The following is a 19,813-nucleotide window of genomic DNA, read 5'->3' as shown; positions in this document are numbered from 1 at the left end:
CAAACACTACGCTGTCACTGGTCGATATGGTTTCTGTCTTCCCAGCTCGGGCTTTACTACAACCCGAAGGTGACGCATTTCGGGGATTACTAAGGCCCGAGGGGATATCCTCTCTCATTCCTGACTTTGCTTCGAAAATTCCTGGAAAAGTCCTGTATAATTGATCTGCTCTCCAGTGCTAAGAAACTGATCCTTCTCTGTGGATAAACAAGAAGGGCAAGTGCACTAAGAGAGCCATGTCGATGCCAGGTCCTAGCAATCAAGGTGCCTGTAAGGCCCCGCTTCACCACTCATCCGCCAAGTCGCAACGAGTCCTAGCCTGCATCCTTTGTCAACAGCGCAAGGTGAAATGTGATCGCAAGTTCCCTTGCGCTAATTGTATTAAGCATCAAATGCAATGCGTACCATCCACGCAGACACGTCCGCGAAGACGGCGATTCCCCGAGCGTCAACTGCTAGATCGCCTTCGGAGCTATGAGGATCTGCTCCGTGAGAACAAGATCAAGTTTGAGCCACTTCACAAAGACTCTACCTCAAGCGCAAGAAGCGAGGACTTTCAAGAGGAAACTGAAGATTCGGGCGCTGAACAGCCAGAATCCGAGAGGGCCGATGGGTCATTTGCAGCTGGCCCTTCGAAACCAAAAAGCGAGCTTGAAGCCAAGTGAGACACAACCCATTTGCTCGACAATAGACTGCTTTATGCTCTAATGTGATTTTTTGGAGACTAACGAACCGTTGCAGGAACATATGGCATGCTATGAGTCAAGGCGTATGTGACCCCCACATCTATGTATGAGACTCACTCACATTTCCGAACCCAGTTCCGAGGTGTGAACAACGACGGCGATTTGAATGATGGTGTTCGGGAGGTCATGGTCGGCAAGACCTGGGATAATCTCTTCGATAATGACGATCACCTTCTTTTTGGCTCGCGACAGGGAGCTGTTGAATTATCAACGTTCCATCCGGAGACGGTACATATATTCCGGCTCTGGCAAGTCTATCTCGACAATGTCAACCCACTGCTAAGAGTTACCCATACTCCAACGTTCCAGGGTCGCATCATTGAAGCTGCGAGTGATCCGGCCAATATCACTCCCGCCCTTGAAGCTTTGATGTTTAGCATCTACAGCATGGCTGTATCAAGTCTTGGCGAGGAATGTGAAGCATTGTTTGGGATGCCAAAGGCCGATCTTCTTAGGAAGTTTCAGTTTGGCTGTCAGCAAGCTCTGTTGAATTGTGGCTTCTTACGGTCCGCCGATCGCGATTGTCTAACCGCACTATACCTCTATCTGGTAAGTTTAACTTGATGACCTTTGATGTTCCTGCTAAGAATGATGTCTAGGTTTCGGTACAGCCTAGCACGGACCCTCGCTCTCTGTCATCTATGCTCGGAATCGCGTGTCGCATTGCCCAACGCATGGGTATGCAGTATGAGTCGACCAACTCAAAATATCCTGTCCTTGAAGCCGAAATGCGCCGAAGATTATGGTGGTCATTTGTAATGTTTGACGCTCGAATCAGTGAGCTGTCGGACTATAGAACCACCATACTGGCCCCAACTTGGGACTGCAAGATCCCTCTCAACGTGAATGATTATGACCTTCGCCCAGAGATGAAGGAACCACCGCCGGTACAGGGCAAAGTCACCGAGGGTATCTTCACCCTTTTGCGCTGCGAAATAGGGGAGTTCGTTCGCCACAGCTCCTTCCATCTGGACTTTACCAATCCATCTCTAAAGGCTGTTGCCAAAGAGCTTCCTGGCGGAGGGAACTTTGATGCTTTAGAGAAAATAATCGAGAAAGGCTATCTTGACCACTGCGATTCGCACAATCCACTTCATTTCATGACAATCTGGATGATGAGATGCACTCTCTCAAAATATCGACTTCTACAACACTATTCACGGTGTTGCTCTGGGCCTCAGACAAAGAGACAGAATGATACAGCAATGCTATACGCGTTCAGAGTGCTTGAGAGCGATACGAGAATCATTAGTTCGCCTTTAACCAAAGGTTACCGATGGCTTCTTCTATCGTACTTCCCTCTTCCGGCCTATATTCACATTGTCCAAGAGTTGATCAAACAGCCTACTCGTCCGGAAGCCAAACAAGCTTGGGAGGTTATGAGCGATAATTACGAGGTGCGATTTACCGCTGCTAGTCTTCTCGGCAGTAAAATTTTCAAAACCTTCGCCAAGATTATTCTCCAGGCCTGGGAGGCTCTTGAAAAGGCTTGGAAAGATTTTGAACCCGCGAGACGAGAGTCATTGGTTCCTCCGAGAATCGTGGTGAATCTGAGAGAGAGAATGGCCGAGACGGCACAGACCGAAGAAAACAGTAACATGGAGCAGCTATTCGGCCAATTTACCAATATCGATGTCACCGACTTGCTCATGCCAGTCCCGATGGGATTTGGTGCCTCGAATTCGGTCTATCCGATGACCGGGCCACAGACCTATTCAGGGGCCGGCAATGGGCCGTTGCCCACATCCAACGCTCCGGGGCAATCTTCATCTCTATCCGCAGCTGAACAGGAAATGCATCAGACTTGGGCATCGATGTGGGGCTTCCGTGAACGTCATGCGTGGTAAGATGAACGCTGTGCTACATCATCAATCATATTATGTCGAAGATTCACGAAAACAACATTCTAGAAAGGGGATTCTGGCTGCTCATATAGTAGATCTTAAATCTGTGAGGTTCCTATGTCTATTCGATCGATGTCTAAGAATAAACCACTCCTGATTGCCCCAATTTCTTCCTATCAAGCCAAAAATCTAAATGAAATACACTGTATTCAGACAACCTCATGAGATTAGGACAAACCAGTATTAATGGCCCTCCTTGAAAGTAGGAGCAAACTCAAACTGGAATTGTCGCTCCTCGCAGGACACAAGGTACTTTTCCAAAGTCCTCGGGCCACAAGCACCGGTTCCCACCCCACTACACTCAGCATCAATCCGGACATGGACTGTCTTGCCAGGAACAAGGTCACAAGGATGCTTAGCAGTCTCAATCTGCTGAGCGCTGTACCGCGAAGCGACCCATTGGAAGGAAGTACCGGTGTCCTTATCCGTATCCACCGAATTCCGGAAGACTTTGATACCCCAGCCACGATTGTCGCTGAGTTGTAGCCAGCGGGTTTCAGATCGGTTTCCTCCTTCTTGAGGGATTTCGTATGGGGTATGCAGCTGTGCGGTGGTAGCCTTATAGATTCCCAATTTTTGAGAGCGTTTCTTGTCTGCATAGGACTCTCCAGGACCCAGACCCAGCCATTTGGCATTGTCGAATGCGTCAGTGAGGCGCAGGTCCAGGCCCATACGAGGAAGATCTGCAGGCATTGGACCCTGAGGCTTGAGATGTACGGAGACGACGAGATTACCGTAACCACTGATAGTGTAGGTCGTGGTAGCCACAAAGCCCCATGCGAGGACTGGTGGGCCCAACCATGACTCTGTCGTAATCTGGAGGGTTCTATCGTTGATGTGGGTAACATTCATGCTTCGTAGCTGTACTCGCATGTCATCCACTGAGTACCGGCGCCGCTCGCCAAGGGCCCAGGACATATCATTGTCGGTAGGAGGACGCCAGAAGCCCGGGACTAGAGCCATGCCCGTTTTAGAGTCGGGGTCAAGAAGCTGATGGCCCTTCACCTTCCAGTCAATCAAGCCTCCAGTGGAACGCGAGAAAGTGAGACTGAAATCCGAGCCAGTCACAGTGTGAGCAGCCCTACTGGACTCGACCTGAATTGGAAGGCTAGGAGAATGACAGGGTCCCACAGAGAGAGTTTTCAGCTGGTGTTGAAACCAAGCGACTTCATGTCCGCTGGGAGCCCAGGGAGTATCCTGCGTGTTCTGGAAGCTAACCGTCAGCCAAATCTCCCCTTCTGAGGTGGCAGGTAGATCTGGGCTGAATTTCAGCTGCCCAGTCTTCCCGGCCTCGATGGGGGGAAGACGAAGACTGCCACTAGCAATGACAGTGGACCTAATCTCGTTAGCTTGTGCCATAAAACACTGGCATTCAACTTACTCGGAGCCCAAAATCTCTACACGGTAAATTGTAAGGAGATTCTCGATACCGGCAAAGTCATACCGGTTTTCGATGAAGATTATCCCATCGGCGTACCACGCATGAACAGGTGAATAGACCTTGCGCAATTCAACTAACCCAGGAGTAGGTGTGTGGTTGCTGAAGCAAAGACCGTCCATAACGAATGTACCGTCGTTAGGGTAGTCATCAAAGTCTCCACCATAAGCGTAAAAGTTGCGCTCTCCATCCCACAGACCATGATTTGCCCACTCCCAAATCCACCCGCCTTGCAGGCGTCGATGCTTTTGGAATGCCTCCATGTACTCTTCCAAACCACCAGGGGCGTTGCCCATGGCATGAGCGTACTCGCAAAGCACGATCGGCTTCTCAAAGTTGTCGCCTTCCGCAACAGCCAATTTGTTTATTCTATCCACCGATGGGTACATATAGGAGAACATGTCGGCCGACTTTGCCTCCGGATCTCCCTCGTAGTGTACTGGTCTGCTGGGATCGGTGGCCTTGATATAATCATACATGGCCTGGTGATTTTGACCATAGAATGCCTCATTTCCAAGGGACCAGATGACGATACAAGCATGATTCTTGTCCCGCTGGACCATTTGGATCGCACGATCAACGTATGCATCCTTCCACTCCGGGTTGTTGGAGGTGAATTGGGCAGCCTTTTCAAAGGTCAATTTCTTGCGTTCCTCATAGTCCATCGACTCTGGGATATCGAGAGGACGTGCCACTGCGTCATAGAATCCGTGGCATTCTAGGTCCGCTTCATCCATAACCCATAGGCCAAGCTCATCACAAAGCTCATACAATTTGGGGTGCGATGGATAGTGACAGCACCGCACTGAATTAATGTTGTGGCGTTTCATGATGAGGAGGTCTTCTCGGAGGAAGGACAAAGGCACAGCCCGACCAAAGAGGGGATGGTGATCATGGCGGTTTACACCGCGAAATTGCACGGCAGTCCCATTGACAGTAATGTTCCCGTTTTTAATCTCAACCTGGCGGAAACCAACTCGGTGGTTGATCTCTTGGAGTGGTTTAACTCCGGTGGATGAAGAGCTTAAGGTGATCTGGAGATCATAAAGATTTGGTGTTTCTGCGGTCCATTTCTTGGGGCTCTTTACCGGAATCGTCAAGGTGACTGTTCCATTCTCAATCACAGACAACTTATCACATCCGATTGTTTCTTGGGAGCCCCGCAGATTGCGCAATGCCACCTCCAACTGCACTGACTCCGTGGCAGCCATACTGACTGTAACGTTCAGCACGGCATCTGTGTATGATTGATCAAACTCGGTCTTCACAAAAAAGTCTTCAATCCGAGCTACCGATGGAAAGGCAAGCAGTGTGACGTCTCGGAAGATACCTAGAAAAATCCGTCATCAGAAGAGCTCTGGTATACTCGTGGGAGTATCAATTTTACCTGACAGCCACCACTGGTCCTGGTCCTCAATATAAGAACCATCCGACCATTGATACACGCGCACGACCAAATCATTCTTGTCACCACGGTGAACGGATTTAGTGATGTCGAACTCTGCTGGATTGCGACTCCCCTGTGCGTAACCCACTTCGTGTCCATTCACCCAGACATGATACGCACTATCAACGCCGTCAAATCGAAGACGTAGTTGTGCAGAGGGATCCCAGTCTGATGGAACGGCAAATGATCTGCAATATGTACCCGTGGGATTCTGGCTGGGCACACGCGGCGGGTCACAAGGGAATGGGAAGATGGTATTCGTGTAATTGGGTTGCCCGTGGCCTTGGAGTTGCCAATGGCCCGGGACTGTGATGCTCGTCCACTCTTTGGGGTCAACAGAAGGTTCGTTGTTCCCACCGCTGTCAACTTCGGGTGCTAGGAGAGGAGACAGAGCGTAGTGAAATCCCCAACGGCCATTTAGGGACAAAGATGTGTCCGGCAGAAAGAAGGCGCGAGGAGTGAGCTTGTTCCGCTGAACAACGTGCGGATTTTCCCAGTCGTTTGGGCTGGTCTCTAGGGTGGACATCGTGATTGTTTCGTTGGCCAACCTTTTCTGATAGAATCTGAAATTTTCTATTCTTTCCGACTCTGAAAGTGGGTGGCAGCTTATGTATCAAGCAATGCTAATATCTGTTAACAGGAAGCAAGAAAAAAACTGGATCGAAGCGGGGATGGCAACACCTGTGCCTGCCCCTCTCCAGCAATATTTCGCGTTATGGAGCTTCAACCACCTCTGCGCGGTGGAGATACGCGACTTGCCAATGGGCATATTGGAAACGGACACGTTTGGAGGTGATTGAGTGCGTGTACTCCGTTCAGGAAGTTAGTTGAAGATGCCGACCCCCTACTAAAGAGGTACCAGCTCAGCTGATCCCAGATCCCCAGCTTTCGGGTATGGTATCCCCGAGGACGTGAATGAATCGGTCCACTTGCATAGAGTCAGTCCTACCCGGGACGAACACCAAGGAATTGCTTAAGTGGGGAGACCACCAGTCCAGTAAGCGACTCATGAGCTCAGGATTGAGGAAGCTGATTGATCGGAGGATCTGATGGGATCATTGGAGAAAGTGGATCCGGGGGTAATGGGGCCGATAACTGTGTTGGGATGGTCTGTGCGCTCGGCTGGGACGGGAAGTGTGACCAGTTGATCAGTGAAGAAAACCGATCAAACCTGGCTTATCGAAACAGATTTCAAGGATTCCAGCCTATGAATATCGGGCTGATTTTGAGATTCCCTCGCAACTTGCAATATCCTTCAAGAATTGCAATTTGTCGAATCGGAGAAATCAACCCCTCGCGCCTGGCAGGGCTCAAACCAAATCGCGTTAGGCCAACTTGAGCATGGTCCCACACATGAGCACCTCGGGGATGCCGGAACCGAATGGGTTGGAAAGAATGAGAGGGGACTCTTCTTCAGAATTAGCGCCAATGCCCCAAGCTCGACTTTGGACTGGCCCTAAGCCGGGGCCCAATCCGAACACGCGTGCCACCGTGAAAAACCTCGATTTGGAGCCAATGCCAGAGCTAAACTCCATACGACCCCAGATTTTGCGAATCGCGCGATGGACATGCTGACCAGCTCGTCGCCAAAGAATCATAAATATCACCATGCACCGCGGATCATCCCCGACCCATTCAAGCTCTGCGCATTCCAACCTGCGGCTTGGGAGATCACCTTGATTGAAATTGAGCATAGCTTTGCACTTTGAGATTCCTCCTCCAAAATGACCACCGAGTCCAAGCCAACCCTGGAGCAATTCGAGGGGGGCAATGGGATGGAGGGTAAAGAAAAAACCTTGCAGGAAACTAGCGATGCCATTCAGCTAGCCGAGGCGGTTGAATCGACAAACTACAGTCCATGGACTCCCAGCATGTTTCGCCTGTACGGCTGTCTGTTGATCGCTTATCTATGTGGATGTTTGAATGGTTACGACGGCTCGCTCATGGGATCACTGAATGCTATGCCGACTTACCTGAAATATTTTCATATGTGAGTCTACCCAAGACGAGTGAAGTTGCGCTTCTCTAACCCATGAGGTCGGCTGCAGGAAAACGGCATCTTCAGGCACCGGTCTGGTCTTTGCCATCTATAACATTGGCTCTATCCCAGCGGTCCTTCTCTCTGGTCCCATCAACGATATTTTCGGGCGCCGCAAGGGCATGTTCGTCGGATCCGCCATTATCATTATCGGCACTTGCATCCAGGCACCCGCCACAACCCATGGAATGTTCCTCGCTGGTCGATTCATCCTCGGGTTTGGAGTCAGTTTCTGCTGTGTTAGCGCTCCCTGCTATGTTTCAGAAATGGCCCATCCGGTCTGGCGTGGAACCTTGACTGGGTTGTATAACTGCACCTGGTACATCGGTTCCATTGTTGCCAGTTGGGTCAGCTATGGTTGTGAAAGCATCACCAACTCGTACGGCTTCCGAATTCCTATCTGGTGCCAGCTTATTTCGTCCGTCATTGTTGCAATTGGCATCTGGTTCTTACCTGAATCCCCTCGGTGGCTCATGGCGCAAGATCGTACGGAGGAGGCTATCCAAGTCCTCGCACGTTATCACGGAGAAGGCGATGCCTCGCACCCAATGGTCACACTTCAGGTCAAGGAGATGCAGCATCAGATTGCCATCAGCGTTTCGGACTCTAGCAAGAAATGGTGGGATTACCGGGAGCTCTTCAATACTCACTCCGCTCGTCGCCGTTTCATTTGTGTGGCCGGTATGGCCTGTTTTGGTCAACTTTCTGGAAACAGTCTTACAAGCTACTATCTCCCCGAGATGGCTAAAAATGCTGGCATTGATTCGCCCAAGACTCAATTGATGCTCAATGGCATCTATCCCGTTCTCTGTTTGATTACATCCGTCTCCGGCGCTGGACTCACAGATCGTATCGGCCGCCGACCTCTTATGATCTACTCGCTTCTCTTCTGCTCTGTCGCCTTTGCCATCATGCTGGGAACGTCCAAGTTGGCGAATGATGATCCTAGCAACTCCAGCGCTGCGAATACCTCCATTGCGTTTATCTACCTCTTTGGTATCGTCTTCTCCTTTGGCTGGACGCCGCTGCAAAGCATGTATATTGCCGAGACGCTGAGCACCAACACGCGCGCCAAAGGCACTGCGGTGGGCAACTTGTTATCCAACATCAGCAGTGCAGTCATCTCTTACAGCTCGGGGCCCGCCTTTGAGAAGCTGGGCTATTACTTCTATGCCGTGTTTATTGGGTGGGACTTGATTGAGATGGTTGTGATCTACTTCTGGTTCCCGGAGACCAAAGAGCGGACCCTTGAAGAGCTGGAAGAGGTCTTTTCCGCCCCTAACCCGGTGAAGAAGAGTTTGGAGCGGCGTGATATTTCCACCGTGCTGAGAACACTGGAGGTCACCGAAGTTGAGACTACGCGTGGGGTCGTTTAATTGGATATGGTGGGTCGAAGGTCCTGTATGTAGCGTCAGGGAATAAGCTTGGAAGGGTCCGGATCATTTATTAGTGACCACCAGATTGGACTTTCCCAATGGCTACATTCTAGAGCCAGATGGCAATGATTTAATCCATAAAGCGAGTATAATAATCGGGTATTTCTCCACGATAAACAAAATTGACAACTCCTCGCCGTATCCTGCGACGGTATGTTATTGAGCGATGGTCTGGCAAGAAGGATCAAGGTTCCCTTAAGATGAATCGAACGTCTATCAAAATATTAACAGTATTCCGCCCTACCGTTGAGCTATAAAGGCTAATCAATAAAAACGATAATTTTTATTTAAATTCTTACCCATGCATTAGTGGGCCTCGAGTCTAACGTAGCCAGAACTATTATTGTTGAAGTCTGCGCCTCGGTTAAAAACAGCCGGCCCTACATGCGGGGCCCCGCGCCAAGTCCGATGGGATACATCCGACTCACATTTCACCTCTGGTTCCACGATCGACCACGATGATGTCCCCAGGGCACAGCAACGAGACTCATAAGCGTAAGCGAACCTCTTTAGCGGTAGGTATATACTCAGCAGACTTGTTACGGAAAACTGCTAACAATTTTTCTCAGTGTGACCCTTGTCGCAATCGAAAAGTCAGGTTAGTCCCTCACCAGTCACTTCTTCGGTGGAGATCTGCGGGTTGACATTAGCCAGATGTGACGGTCGCCGACCATGCACAACATGTGCTCAAATAGGGACGGATTGCGTTTATGGGTCTGAGGCCATCAAGTACGTCTCGTGGGGTCCAGTCCTTTTACCAGAGCCTCGCAATGCTAACCAAGCGCATGTAGTAAGAGCAAGAGCGACTTAATTCTAGATGTCGCCATTCGGTCTGAAAATCTATTACAGGAATTATTCGCACAGCTGGTTCGTCGCTATCTCACGGGTTGGTATCCATGCCATGTTTCGATTACTTAGGCAAAATTTTCAAAGGAACATAGGCTGCCCGCCGCAGTCCAAGTCAAAACCCCTCTGCGATATCGCCTCATGCAGTCATTTCGCCGGGCACAGTGAGCAATGCCTACCGTGGAGAAGGTCGCCCTGACCATATCTCCAATGCCACACTATCTCCTTTCCATGCTTCCACCACCGAGTCAATCCTCTCATGGCCGCAATTCGCCGAATTTGGAAACTTGATCAAGGAGCGGGGATTTTCAGTTTTTCGCCTTGAGAGTACGCGTGTGCCTCTCGCTCACCGACCTTGTATGGTGCAACCATATATGCCCAAGCAGGATGTGGAGCGCACAGTGAGAAGCTTTGAACGTGGTATCAACTTCTGGTACCCGACTATGCCTCGAACCATGACACAGGAGTTGCAAACACTCATAATATCGGGCACATTCGATGACAGTCTACCTTCATGCCTTGCTCTATTGATAATGGCTTTGGGCTGCGCCTGCGAGCTGGTCGGGTTCTTTGCGCGTCGGGAAACACCAAACGCAAGCGAGGCGGATAGTCAGAGACAAAAGCGGCTGATGGGGGAGTTATATTTTGATAGTGCCTTCAAGAAGATTTACTTGGCCCAGGCTGGGTTCACAGCCGAGGCAGTCCAGTGCTTGTTTTTTACCGGGTGAGCAATACCCAGTCCAATTCGATGGATCGATTCTCTAAACTGAAATCACAGGTTGTATTTTTCTTTTCTGCAAAGGCCACTTCAAGCCTGGTCGTTCATAAGTGCAGCTGCAACCAAATGTCGACTTCTTTTGTCTTATGACGTACCAGAGCAGACGCCTGAACAATTGGAATGCCTTCGTCGAATCTTTTGGTCCTGTTATATTCTCGAGAGGTTTGCTGTCCTTCCTCTCTTTTGTTTCTTCTTTGTTTCCTGTCTATTTCTGACCTGATAACCTAGCGATTTTCTCGCCGAGCTAGCCGGTCTTCCTCAAACAGGCATTGCAGAAATAGAATCATCCATCCCATTACCACGTGACTTCTGCACGCAAGAATCTGAAAACGACCAAGAGCAATCGTCACTTTATTTTCTCGCATGTATATCTATGCGACGGCTTCTCAACCGTGTTCACGATCTTCTCTACGCTCGCGATGCTGGCGTTGGCTTTGACAACCACCAGTTTCCATCTGTTGTTTCGGAGCTCGCGTACCAGCTAGACGAGTGGAAGGATCTCTTACCCTTTTCCTTTCAGTTTTCCGTCAATCTAGAGCCCACACGCACAGAGGAAGGCGCTTTTCTTCGCCAACGATATCTAACTTGCAAGAGCGTTATTTATCGTCCCTATCTTACCTGGGCGCTGTCCAACGGTGATGCTGTGGAAAAATGTCCTTCGATCGTCTATGAGGGATCCAAGCTGTGCCTTGAGGCGTGCTGGATGCACGCCCAAAATCTACGCAATTTGCCCCACACCATCATGGTGGACACATGGATTTGCTCCCTCTCGTAAGTTCCGTCAACCCAATCTAATCTAGTCCGAGCGTTAGCTAACTCAGCAATCACTGATAGCATGGCATCGGTGATACTCATTACATTAGCCGCTTCTCGTGTCCGTCCCCTACGGCGACTCATGTCGTCTAGTGTTTTGGATATCGGACCGCATCTTAATGAGCTGTTAACTCAATGGACACATATTCCCGGTGGTGGAACCTCGCCTAGTGTCATAGAAAGCATCGGTTTGATCGAGAATGTGTCGACTTTGTTGAAAATAACCTGGAATGAGAATGGAGTTGGAGAATAGGTGTGTAATTATCTTCTATCAATACGCAAGTTGAAGGGACATCTTCTTTTATCAACCCCTGCCTACATTTCTGAAGTCACAAGATAGGCAGCTTGTATGCACTGCCAGATTGAACTTAGGGCACAGATCACCGTGGTTTATTCAAAAACTCGAGTCTGGGCCACTTTCGAGTTCAATGATAGTTAGCGTTGAATCTAGTGGTGTAGTGTATTCTACCACTGGTCCATTGCTGACTCGGGGAACTCGGTACCTAGCTTCTAATGTCTGTTCTCAACGGTGAGTAGAAAATGACTAACTTGATACGCACATCTAACCTTGGTCTGTCTTTGGCTTTCTTCTCAAGGACTTAATCCGGGGAATTTCTACCCCACAACGTTTCAATCGGGGAAGTCGGATGCTCAATCTTAAAGGTCGCGGGAGAGTGTCGCATCCATGCCGTCTCCCACCCCGCATCACGTTTTATTCCATCAATCTCCTCCGGCGGGGTCGTGCACTAGTCGTGAGGCCCCGCATTTACTGCGCCTGTGGAGGTAATTTGACTCTACTCTAAGAGCAACTTGGCAAGGGATTAAGTCCTGGCGAGCAATTCTGCAGAATCTCCACCTTCACCGTTGTTCCCGATATCCCCGAGAAGGTTTCATCTAATCAGAACTCAGAGTCCGGGGTAATTGTGCGAGGAGATAAAGCTCCCTGAAGTCCATCGTGGCTAAGACCGCTGCAACCTAATGAAGGTGATTTTCTTGTGATCAGAATCCTTTCTGAGACTTCTGTCTTCACTACCATGATCATGAAGCAAATAATGAATCATGAATGGCTCCTCGGGCTGGCCTTGACTGCCGCCACGATACCGACAGTCGCCGCTGACTTGACGACAACCATCAGTTCCACTACGAATTGGGGCACCTGGGAGGGTTTCGGCGTGTCTCTTGCATGGTGGGCGAAGGCATTTGGCACGCGGACTGACTTGGCCGATATTTTCTTCTCCACCAAATCGACAACCTACAATGGACAGAGTGTGCCCGGGATTGGGCTCACCATTGCACGGTACAACGCCGGCGCCTGCAGTTGGAACACGTACAACGGCTCCACAATGGTGGTGTCTCCCGACATGATCGCTTCGCGACAGATGGACAGTTACTGGGTTGACTGGGCCAGCACCTCGCCGTCATCGTCGAGTTGGAGCTGGAGCGTCGACGCCAACCAGCGTAACATGTTGTCACTGGCCAAAGCCCGCGGTGCAACAACTTTCGAACTCTTCTCCAACTCACCTCCTTGGTGGATGTGTCTGAACCATAACCCGTCCGGATCGGACAACGGCACCAGCAACAACTTGCAATCGTGGAACTATGATCAACACGCGATCTACCTCGCCACTATTGCAAAATACGCTGCGGCTAACTGGGGTATATCCTTCCAGTCGGTGGAAGCCTTCAATGAGCCGTCCTCAGCCTGGTGGAATGGCCAGACTGGAACTCAGGAAGGCTGCCATTTCGATGCCAGCATCCAGGCGACTGTGATTGGATATCTCCGTACTGAATTAAACAACCGGGGCCTTGGCTCAACCTTGATTGCAGCCTCGGACGAAACCTCCTACGACTTGGCGATCACCACGTGGAACAGCCTCGGAAGTACAGCGACGGGCAATGTCAACCGTATCAACGTCCACGGATACCAATACACCGGGGGACGACGAGATACGCTATACAGCCTGGCCTCCGGCGCAGGGAAACGACTCTGGAACAGCGAGTACGGTGAGAGCGACGCGACAGGCCAGAGGCTTGTCACCAACCTACTTCTCGACTTCCGCTGGCTCCACCCCACAGCCTGGGTATACTGGCAAGCCATCGATGGCGGCGGATGGGGCCTGATTGATGGAAGCAACGACGACTTGACACTCGGCGCGGTCAGCCAGAAGTACTATGCTCTGGCACAGTTCGCCCGCCACATTCGACCTGGTATGCGCATCCTGGACGGCGGGAGCAATTATACTGTCGCGGCATATGACTCCTCGGCAAAAAAGCTGGTTATCGTCGCTGCAAACTGGGGTGCGGCCCAGTATCTTAACTTTGATCTGTCCAAGTTCAGTAAGCCTGGGGCCAGCGGAGCCTTGGTCCCGCGCTGGATAACTCAAACCGGATCTGGTGATCAATATGTTAGCTACAGCGACACTTATATGAGTGGGACCAAGTTTTGGTCATATTTCCCCACCGGAGCGGTGCAGACGTTCGAGGTGTCGAATGTGACGTTGTAGGTAGGCGAATCTATGTTGACCCGCATCGGGTTACCGTGGACTGAGGATCAATGGGACCTTGGTGATTCTGGGTTTGATAATTTTCAGTATTATGGTATCTTATATTACGATTGAATGGAGGTTGTTGCGAAACATAGCGGACCTTTTATCTGCTGAGTATGTATAGGTGGTGCCTGTTTACCAGGTTGCGCACAAACGCGCAATGCCGATTACTTCAACAGCGATCTACGCGAGTTTTCTTAAGTCGTGATAATATGGATATATATGTCTTTGTTGCTTCTTCGCTGCGTATTTTTGGTAATGCTGGTAAAGAGTCACTTTTTATATAAGTTAGCTATACTATATTATTTCTAGTGCTAAGAAACTCTATTGTATCAAAAATAAAGCAGAAAAAATATGTCGTTGTTGATATACTGCGACTTGAAAAATCGCATTTAGTGTAGTGTTTTGGGGTGTTCCGCACGACCAAGTGTTCCGATCCGCTGGGAACTACGTTACTTAGCAAGTGTACCTCAAGCAACTCATTCAGTTGGTTCCGTCAGGGCCAATTAGCTATTTTGAGCTAACTACTCCGTACACATCATAACCTGTCGAGGAGAGCGGGCGCGTTATTTACGCCGGCAATTGATTGGTTCGCCAAGTACCGTACAGTACTTTGTACTATGTCCTGCTTGCCCTGGCATCATGTGCGGCGAGGTTAAACTAAATAGGTTTGGTTTAGCTTGGCGCTAGCCATATTTAGACTAGCCCGCGGGAGACAACCCCACATTACGTCTATCTGGCTTCCCTTCCTCTTTCACCACCTGAACCCTGATCTCCACTCTCACGAAGGAACGGAAATCATAGATACCCGAAAAAGACACAAAATATGGAGAAAAACTGGCTGAGGGCACGCAATAACCATACATACGAAAATGGCCGCCGCTACTACGGCTTCAGGTCCGAATTCCCCTTCCCGGACGACAGAACCGCCACAGTAGCACACGGCGCGATCAACGGCATCTGGCTTAAACTCCTAGACGGCAAAACGTTTATTGCCCCTATAGGGCCAGTCAAGAAAACACACAAATTTCTCGAATTTGCTACCCGCAGCGGCTCCTGGACGATTCTGGTGGTGGAAAAATATCATCCTGCCCCGCACATCACGGGCATGGACGTGACCCAAATGTCTGGGGATCTCCGGTATTTCGAGAACCACGAGATTGAAGGGCAGTGGCCTTTTACTCCAAAACAGGCATTTCATTTAATCCATGCGCAGTCTCTAGGCGGCGTAATTGCCGACTATGACGGGTTCTACGCTAATGCGTTCCGGCATCTTCTCCCGGGCGGGTGGTTAGAAGTGTGGGAGAACGACTTTCGCTTCTTGACCGACAACCCACAGAATGAGGCCCGGCTAGTGGCGCTTAGGGAATGGGAGATGCTGATGCATCAGGCGGCGGCTAAGTTTGGCAAGAGAATTAACGTAGTAGCAGAGCAGAAGGGCCTGATGCACTCAGCTGGCTTTGTACAAGTCGAGGAACGGATATTCAAGGTAAGTCAGCATATTTGAAGACAATCTGTGCATATAGCCTGCGAAGCTAACTTTTGAGCGCCTGCAACTAGGTCCCCTTTGGTTACTGGAGTGATAAGCCAAATCTGAAACTCCTCGGGGCGAATTATGTGTTCCTAATGTCGCGCGCACTGGAGGGATACACCCTTCGTCTATTTACTAAGACATTAGGCTGGTCAAAGGAAGACACCGATGCCCTTATCAGTCGGGTGCAGGAGGAACTAAAACAAGAGGATCTGCGGCTCTATTCATACTTCTATCTCTTTTTGGGGCAGAAGCCCGCAAACGCCCCTCGAAAATAATAGGAGGGAAGGTAGAAATATAGACAAGATAGAGGAACGAATAAAGCACATCATTATGATCCAGAATTAGAAATATGCAGCTATTGTTTATACATAGAATACTTCACCAATTATGGCCAGTAGAAGAATTAGAGACCTGTTGGCCTGGGCAGTGCACAGTAAAAGAAACAACTTATCTTGGCTGTATGAGAGCGAAGAAGATGAAGCATAATCGAGAAGACTCGAAATTTGAAGGTTAATTTAGGAATTGATCCTTTTGAGATCGGCATACATAGAATCTCAACGTATCCGCAAGGAAAGCTTTTAATAACCGAATAGGAGCCAAATAATGGCGAAGAAGATAGTAATAGACAAAGCTTCACCGACAGAACGAGAGAGAGAGAGAGATTACAGGACTGTAGCACAAGAATAAAAGGATAAAGTGTATTCCAACACTTAGAAAACTAGAAATTACCCTATTCTATCTACTAGCCTCTGCTTCAAGAGCTTCCCAAGTCCAGAACGACCCAACACAATACGTAGTATTCACCTTCAACAGCCCCGTGTAGTCTCCGGCCGCGCTACCGGCGAGTCTAGGGTTGACCTAGCGGAACAGGTCGCTTGTGATACCGCTCGATGTACAGATCTTCGTGCACGTCTCGTCAACCGCCGTAGTGGTGTACTAGCTACCGCAGTAAAGGGTAGTGCTATTAGCGACGGTGCTGTTAGCGGGCGGCAGGATAGCAGTACTTGTGTAGCCTGTGCTACTACCAGGTGCGACTACGACACTCGGGATAGGGTTGGAGACGTTGTAGACGCCACCCTACGGCGACAGGCAGAGGGTGCGGCCGTGGATCCAGACAGTGGAGACGAGGTTGTCACAGAAGAAGTTGGTTATATGGCCAGTGTTGGCGCTCTGCAGCGCAGCTGAGGCTATCGAGTAGGTCAGTGCCACACTGTCGCAGGTGTCGCCGGCCTTGGAGGTGTAGGTGACGTCCGTGAAGCAGGGGATAGGCTCCTACTCGATGGGCACGTATTGCGGATCCTGCACGTCCGTGGGGCCAGTCTCGACCCCAGAGGTGCTATAAATGTACTCGAGTCGTGCCTTGAGATATGGAGACTCCAGCGTGGACTGGAAGATAGAGTAAGGCGACGACTGCTTCATGCGGTGCAAGTTCACGTAGCACCATGAACACGGCTCGTTCTGCGGCATTCCTTCATACGAATCGACAACCTTACCCAGGTGGACTGAGCCAGGGCCAGGGTGTAATTGGAAAAGCGGTTTAGTGGGTGATTCGATCAGCTGGGAACTGAGTTAATAATTACTGACAGCCTGAGCTGGAACGCCGTTATGAAATAGAAAAGCTCTATCAACGGATATTGATATATCTATGACTCTGTATGTGTAGGTACATACAGTATGTAAATCATAATGTTTGTATGTATGTATGTATGTATGTACAATGGAAGCTAATAGGTATAAAAACAGTTGAAAATTCAACAAGAACTGTAGGCCACGGAATTAGCAGACCCGCATTTGACCAGTTACTCAATCTCACCCCGACTTCTTATTGGCGACGCGATCCAGGAACAATCGCATATGTAATTAAATCGGGCCCCACGAAAGCGACTCTATAGGTTGACAGGCCTAAATGAGGAGGAAATTTTCAGATGCATTATACATGTCAATGTAATTTGAACAAAATAAATTCTTTAATTGCTGGGAGGCCCCCACAGGGAAATTTTCTGCAGTTGGAGGAAATGAGTCTTGAGGGGCCATTGAAGTCGCAGTCTTCTTTCCTCTTGAACAGTATGTACCTGCGTTGGCGCTCACAATTTTTAGCGTCCGTTCGATGCAGCCGAATTTCGCCTAGTCTTGTTAGTCGGGCTGATCAGTCCAGTTAATTCGGGATACGCGCCCGAGCGGGCCACGCCATTGTATCAGATTTGCCGGGCTAAAGCGCCTCGAGGACTGGGGGTTTATGGGGTTATGGGGGCCATACATGGGGCCATATGATAGTACTTTTTAAGTCCATAGAGGGCCAAGCATGGCTGAATAGGTACACGTATAGAGATAAATATTTGCATTCTGTTCCGGGCGATCTCCTGTTGAAAACGTACTGTTCTAGGCTTGGATGGAAGCCGGCAGAGATTAAGTCGACAAACGGGTGGATCTCGTCCAGGCTTGAGTGTGTCTATCCACCAATTATATTCCCTATTTTATACAAAGCCATCTCCACTTAACCACGCTAAAAAGCCCGCTATAGTCCGCCAGCCGGCGAGTATACGTCAACTTCCGGCCAGACTAATAAGAAGGATGCGATTTATGAGAAGAAATCATTTTAGGGCTGGCTATGCGTCTTCCAAGACCTTCATTAGCGCCTGGTGGTACGTATAGCCCCCCCGCCTCGCTATCCCAACGCCATCGGGGGGCCACACTAATTAAAACTCAGGTCTGGCCCCCTACTAACCCTCTTCTTGCGTCTTGCCCTCCTTGTCCCTTCAGCACGCTCGTTCAATTCTCCTCCAGCCAAGTCGCTGTGTCATTCTTTTATACAGTCGCTCCTTTGAAACTCGGACCTGCTGCGTCAAACGTCACTTGAAGAACCCAGACGCTTCTATTCATTTCCTGTTATTGCTGGCTTTGGTCTTGATCAAGTCCATCTTCCAGTAAAAAATGCACTTCTCCAAGTCTCTGACGCTGCTGGCAGCCCTGACCAGCAGTGCCGTTGCTCGCCACGGTCACAATGCTCTTCATGAAGGCCATCTCCGTCGCGGAGATACCGGCAGCACAGTCACTCTGACTACCACCAACACCGTCTATGTCTGCCCGTGTGATTCGTCGACCTCAACCAGTATTGCGTCAATCTCCACGCCGATCCCCGAGACTACTTCGACCTCGACTGCTGTCTTGACTACCTCTACTTCCACTTCGACTTCCACTTCTACATCGACCTCGATCTCCACTTCGATCTCATCTTCAACCTCGATTGAGCTCTCTACTTCGACTGTGGCTTCATCGACCTCCACTACCGCTGCTGCTTCCACCACTTCCTCCGGCGCCAGTGCCGACTGGACCTCTGTCCCCTCCAGCGGCGAGTACTGCACCACCGGCTTCGGTGGTGTCACCAAATCTTCCGGCTCCGGTGATACTTACGTCGGCAACGTCGGCAGCCCCTACGGCACCAACATCCAGGAGGTATCCGCCTCCGAAGCCAGCAGCTACAAGTACGTCGTGCAATTCCAGGGCTCCAACACCGAGGCCTGGAAGGTCGTGATCTGGAACAAGATCGGCCCTGATGGCAAGATGGACGGCTGGTACGGCAAGGCCTGCCACAGCTTCACTCTCGCGGCCGGTGCGACCAAGTACTACGCCTTCGACACCGACTCCCAGGGCGGCTGGACTGCTGCCAAGGCCTCCATCCCCACCAACGCCTATGGTAGCTACGCTTCCACCTGGGGTGAATTTGACTTCGGGTCAACCGCCAACGATGGCTGGTCAGGTTTTGACGTTTCTGCTATTCAAGCCCAGAAAGCCGATCTCACCGTCCAGGGTATGAAAATTTGCAGTGCCCTCTCCGACGGTACTTGCTCTTCCATCACTAAGGGTGCCGGTACCGTTGACAACGCTTATACTTCTGCTCTCGCCGATAAGGGCGGTATTGGTGGTAACCTAGTTGCCGGTCCGGTCCGTCTTGCCGTTACCCTGGACTACTGCGGTTAAATCTTCCCGTCTGACTGAACGATCAATCTCTCTATCTCTTATTATCTTCATTTTCTTATGTACCTACACTCACCGGAGTGTTAGGTGTTATGTTATGTGTGGGGACGGCTTGGTGTATGACCAGTGGTATAATCTTTTTTTCTGATGTCCTCCACTTCTTCCCTTTCTCTTCGTGTCACCATATTAATTTCACATAATATACCACCCTGGCTGCAAAAGCGTTGAAGTAATTAGCAACCTCCTCCCCCTTCTTCTTCTTCTTCTTCTTCTTCTTCTTCTTCTTCTTGATATCTGCACTGCCGCGAGTGG

The 19,813-nt window shown here is 50.0% G+C and overlaps 9 protein-coding genes across 9 annotated transcripts; 7 read left to right on the top strand and 2 right to left on the bottom strand.

The window, feature by feature from the left end:
* Window positions 1–236: 236 nt before the first annotated feature.
* N7473_007365 (Zn(II)2Cys6 transcription factor) lies at window positions 237–2,593 on the top strand (the record flags this gene model as incomplete). The annotated part of the gene is made up of 4 exons (XM_057153305.1): window positions 237–661; window positions 742–769; window positions 822–1,295; window positions 1,346–2,593. The coding sequence occupies 4 exons, from the start codon at window positions 237–239 to the stop codon at window positions 2,591–2,593; spliced, it is 2,175 nt and encodes a 724-aa protein (XP_057007643.1).
* Window positions 2,594–2,833: 240 nt separating this feature from the next.
* On the bottom strand, window positions 2,834–6,061 carry N7473_007364 (putative beta-galactosidase; the record flags this gene model as incomplete). Its single annotated transcript, XM_057153304.1, has 3 exons — window positions 2,834–3,986; window positions 4,032–5,418; window positions 5,476–6,061. 3 exons carry the CDS (start codon window positions 6,059–6,061, stop codon window positions 2,834–2,836), a joined length of 3,126 nt encoding a protein of 1,041 aa, XP_057007642.1.
* Window positions 6,062–7,259: 1,198 nt separating this feature from the next.
* On the top strand, window positions 7,260–8,949 carry N7473_007363 (sugar porter family MFS transporter; the record flags this gene model as incomplete). Its single annotated transcript, XM_057153303.1, has 2 exons — window positions 7,260–7,525; window positions 7,584–8,949. 2 exons carry the CDS (start codon window positions 7,260–7,262, stop codon window positions 8,947–8,949), a joined length of 1,632 nt encoding a protein of 543 aa, XP_057007641.1.
* A 518-nt stretch (window positions 8,950–9,467) lies between these two features.
* On the top strand, window positions 9,468–11,699 carry N7473_007362 (uncharacterized protein; the record flags this gene model as incomplete). The annotated part of the gene is made up of 8 exons (XM_057153302.1): window positions 9,468–9,524; window positions 9,579–9,607; window positions 9,664–9,738; window positions 9,801–9,876; window positions 9,951–10,579; window positions 10,634–10,795; window positions 10,862–11,404; window positions 11,468–11,699. The coding sequence occupies 8 exons, from the start codon at window positions 9,468–9,470 to the stop codon at window positions 11,697–11,699; spliced, it is 1,803 nt and encodes a 600-aa protein (XP_057007640.1).
* Window positions 11,700–12,480: 781 nt separating this feature from the next.
* N7473_007361 (uncharacterized protein) lies at window positions 12,481–13,950 on the top strand (the record flags this gene model as incomplete). Its single annotated transcript, XM_057153301.1, has 1 exon — window positions 12,481–13,950. One exon carries the CDS (start codon window positions 12,481–12,483, stop codon window positions 13,948–13,950), a length of 1,470 nt encoding a protein of 489 aa, XP_057007639.1.
* Window positions 13,951–14,818: 868 nt separating this feature from the next.
* N7473_007360 (S-adenosyl-L-methionine-dependent methyltransferase) lies at window positions 14,819–15,820 on the top strand (the record flags this gene model as incomplete). The annotated part of the gene is made up of 2 exons (XM_057153300.1): window positions 14,819–15,481; window positions 15,553–15,820. 2 exons carry the CDS (start codon window positions 14,819–14,821, stop codon window positions 15,799–15,801), a joined length of 912 nt encoding a protein of 303 aa, XP_057007638.1. The 3' UTR covers window positions 15,802–15,820.
* A 309-nt stretch (window positions 15,821–16,129) lies between these two features.
* N7473_007359 (uncharacterized protein) lies at window positions 16,130–16,711 on the top strand (the record flags this gene model as incomplete). The annotated part of the gene is made up of 2 exons (XM_057153299.1): window positions 16,130–16,144; window positions 16,340–16,711. The coding sequence occupies 2 exons, from the start codon at window positions 16,130–16,132 to the stop codon at window positions 16,709–16,711; spliced, it is 387 nt and encodes a 128-aa protein (XP_057007637.1).
* An 87-nt stretch (window positions 16,712–16,798) lies between these two features.
* N7473_007358 (uncharacterized protein) lies at window positions 16,799–16,993 on the bottom strand (the record flags this gene model as incomplete). The annotated part of the gene is made up of 1 exon (XM_057153298.1): window positions 16,799–16,993. The coding sequence occupies one exon, from the start codon at window positions 16,991–16,993 to the stop codon at window positions 16,799–16,801; it is 195 nt and encodes a 64-aa protein (XP_057007636.1).
* A 1,464-nt stretch (window positions 16,994–18,457) lies between these two features.
* Window positions 18,458–19,504, top strand: N7473_007357 (Allergen; the record flags this gene model as incomplete). Its single annotated transcript, XM_057153297.1, has 1 exon — window positions 18,458–19,504. The coding sequence occupies one exon, from the start codon at window positions 18,458–18,460 to the stop codon at window positions 19,502–19,504; it is 1,047 nt and encodes a 348-aa protein (XP_057007635.1).
* Window positions 19,505–19,813: the final 309 nt, after the last annotated feature.

This window comes from Penicillium subrubescens, assembly GCF_028828155.1.
Source record: "Penicillium subrubescens strain IBT 31985 chromosome Unknown utg000005l_segment0_segment0, whole genome shotgun sequence".
NCBI lineage: Eukaryota > Fungi > Ascomycota > Eurotiomycetes > Eurotiales > Aspergillaceae > Penicillium > Penicillium subrubescens.
The sequence above is the reverse complement of the archived record's forward strand: the minus strand, read 5'-3'. Positions and strand labels throughout refer to the sequence as shown.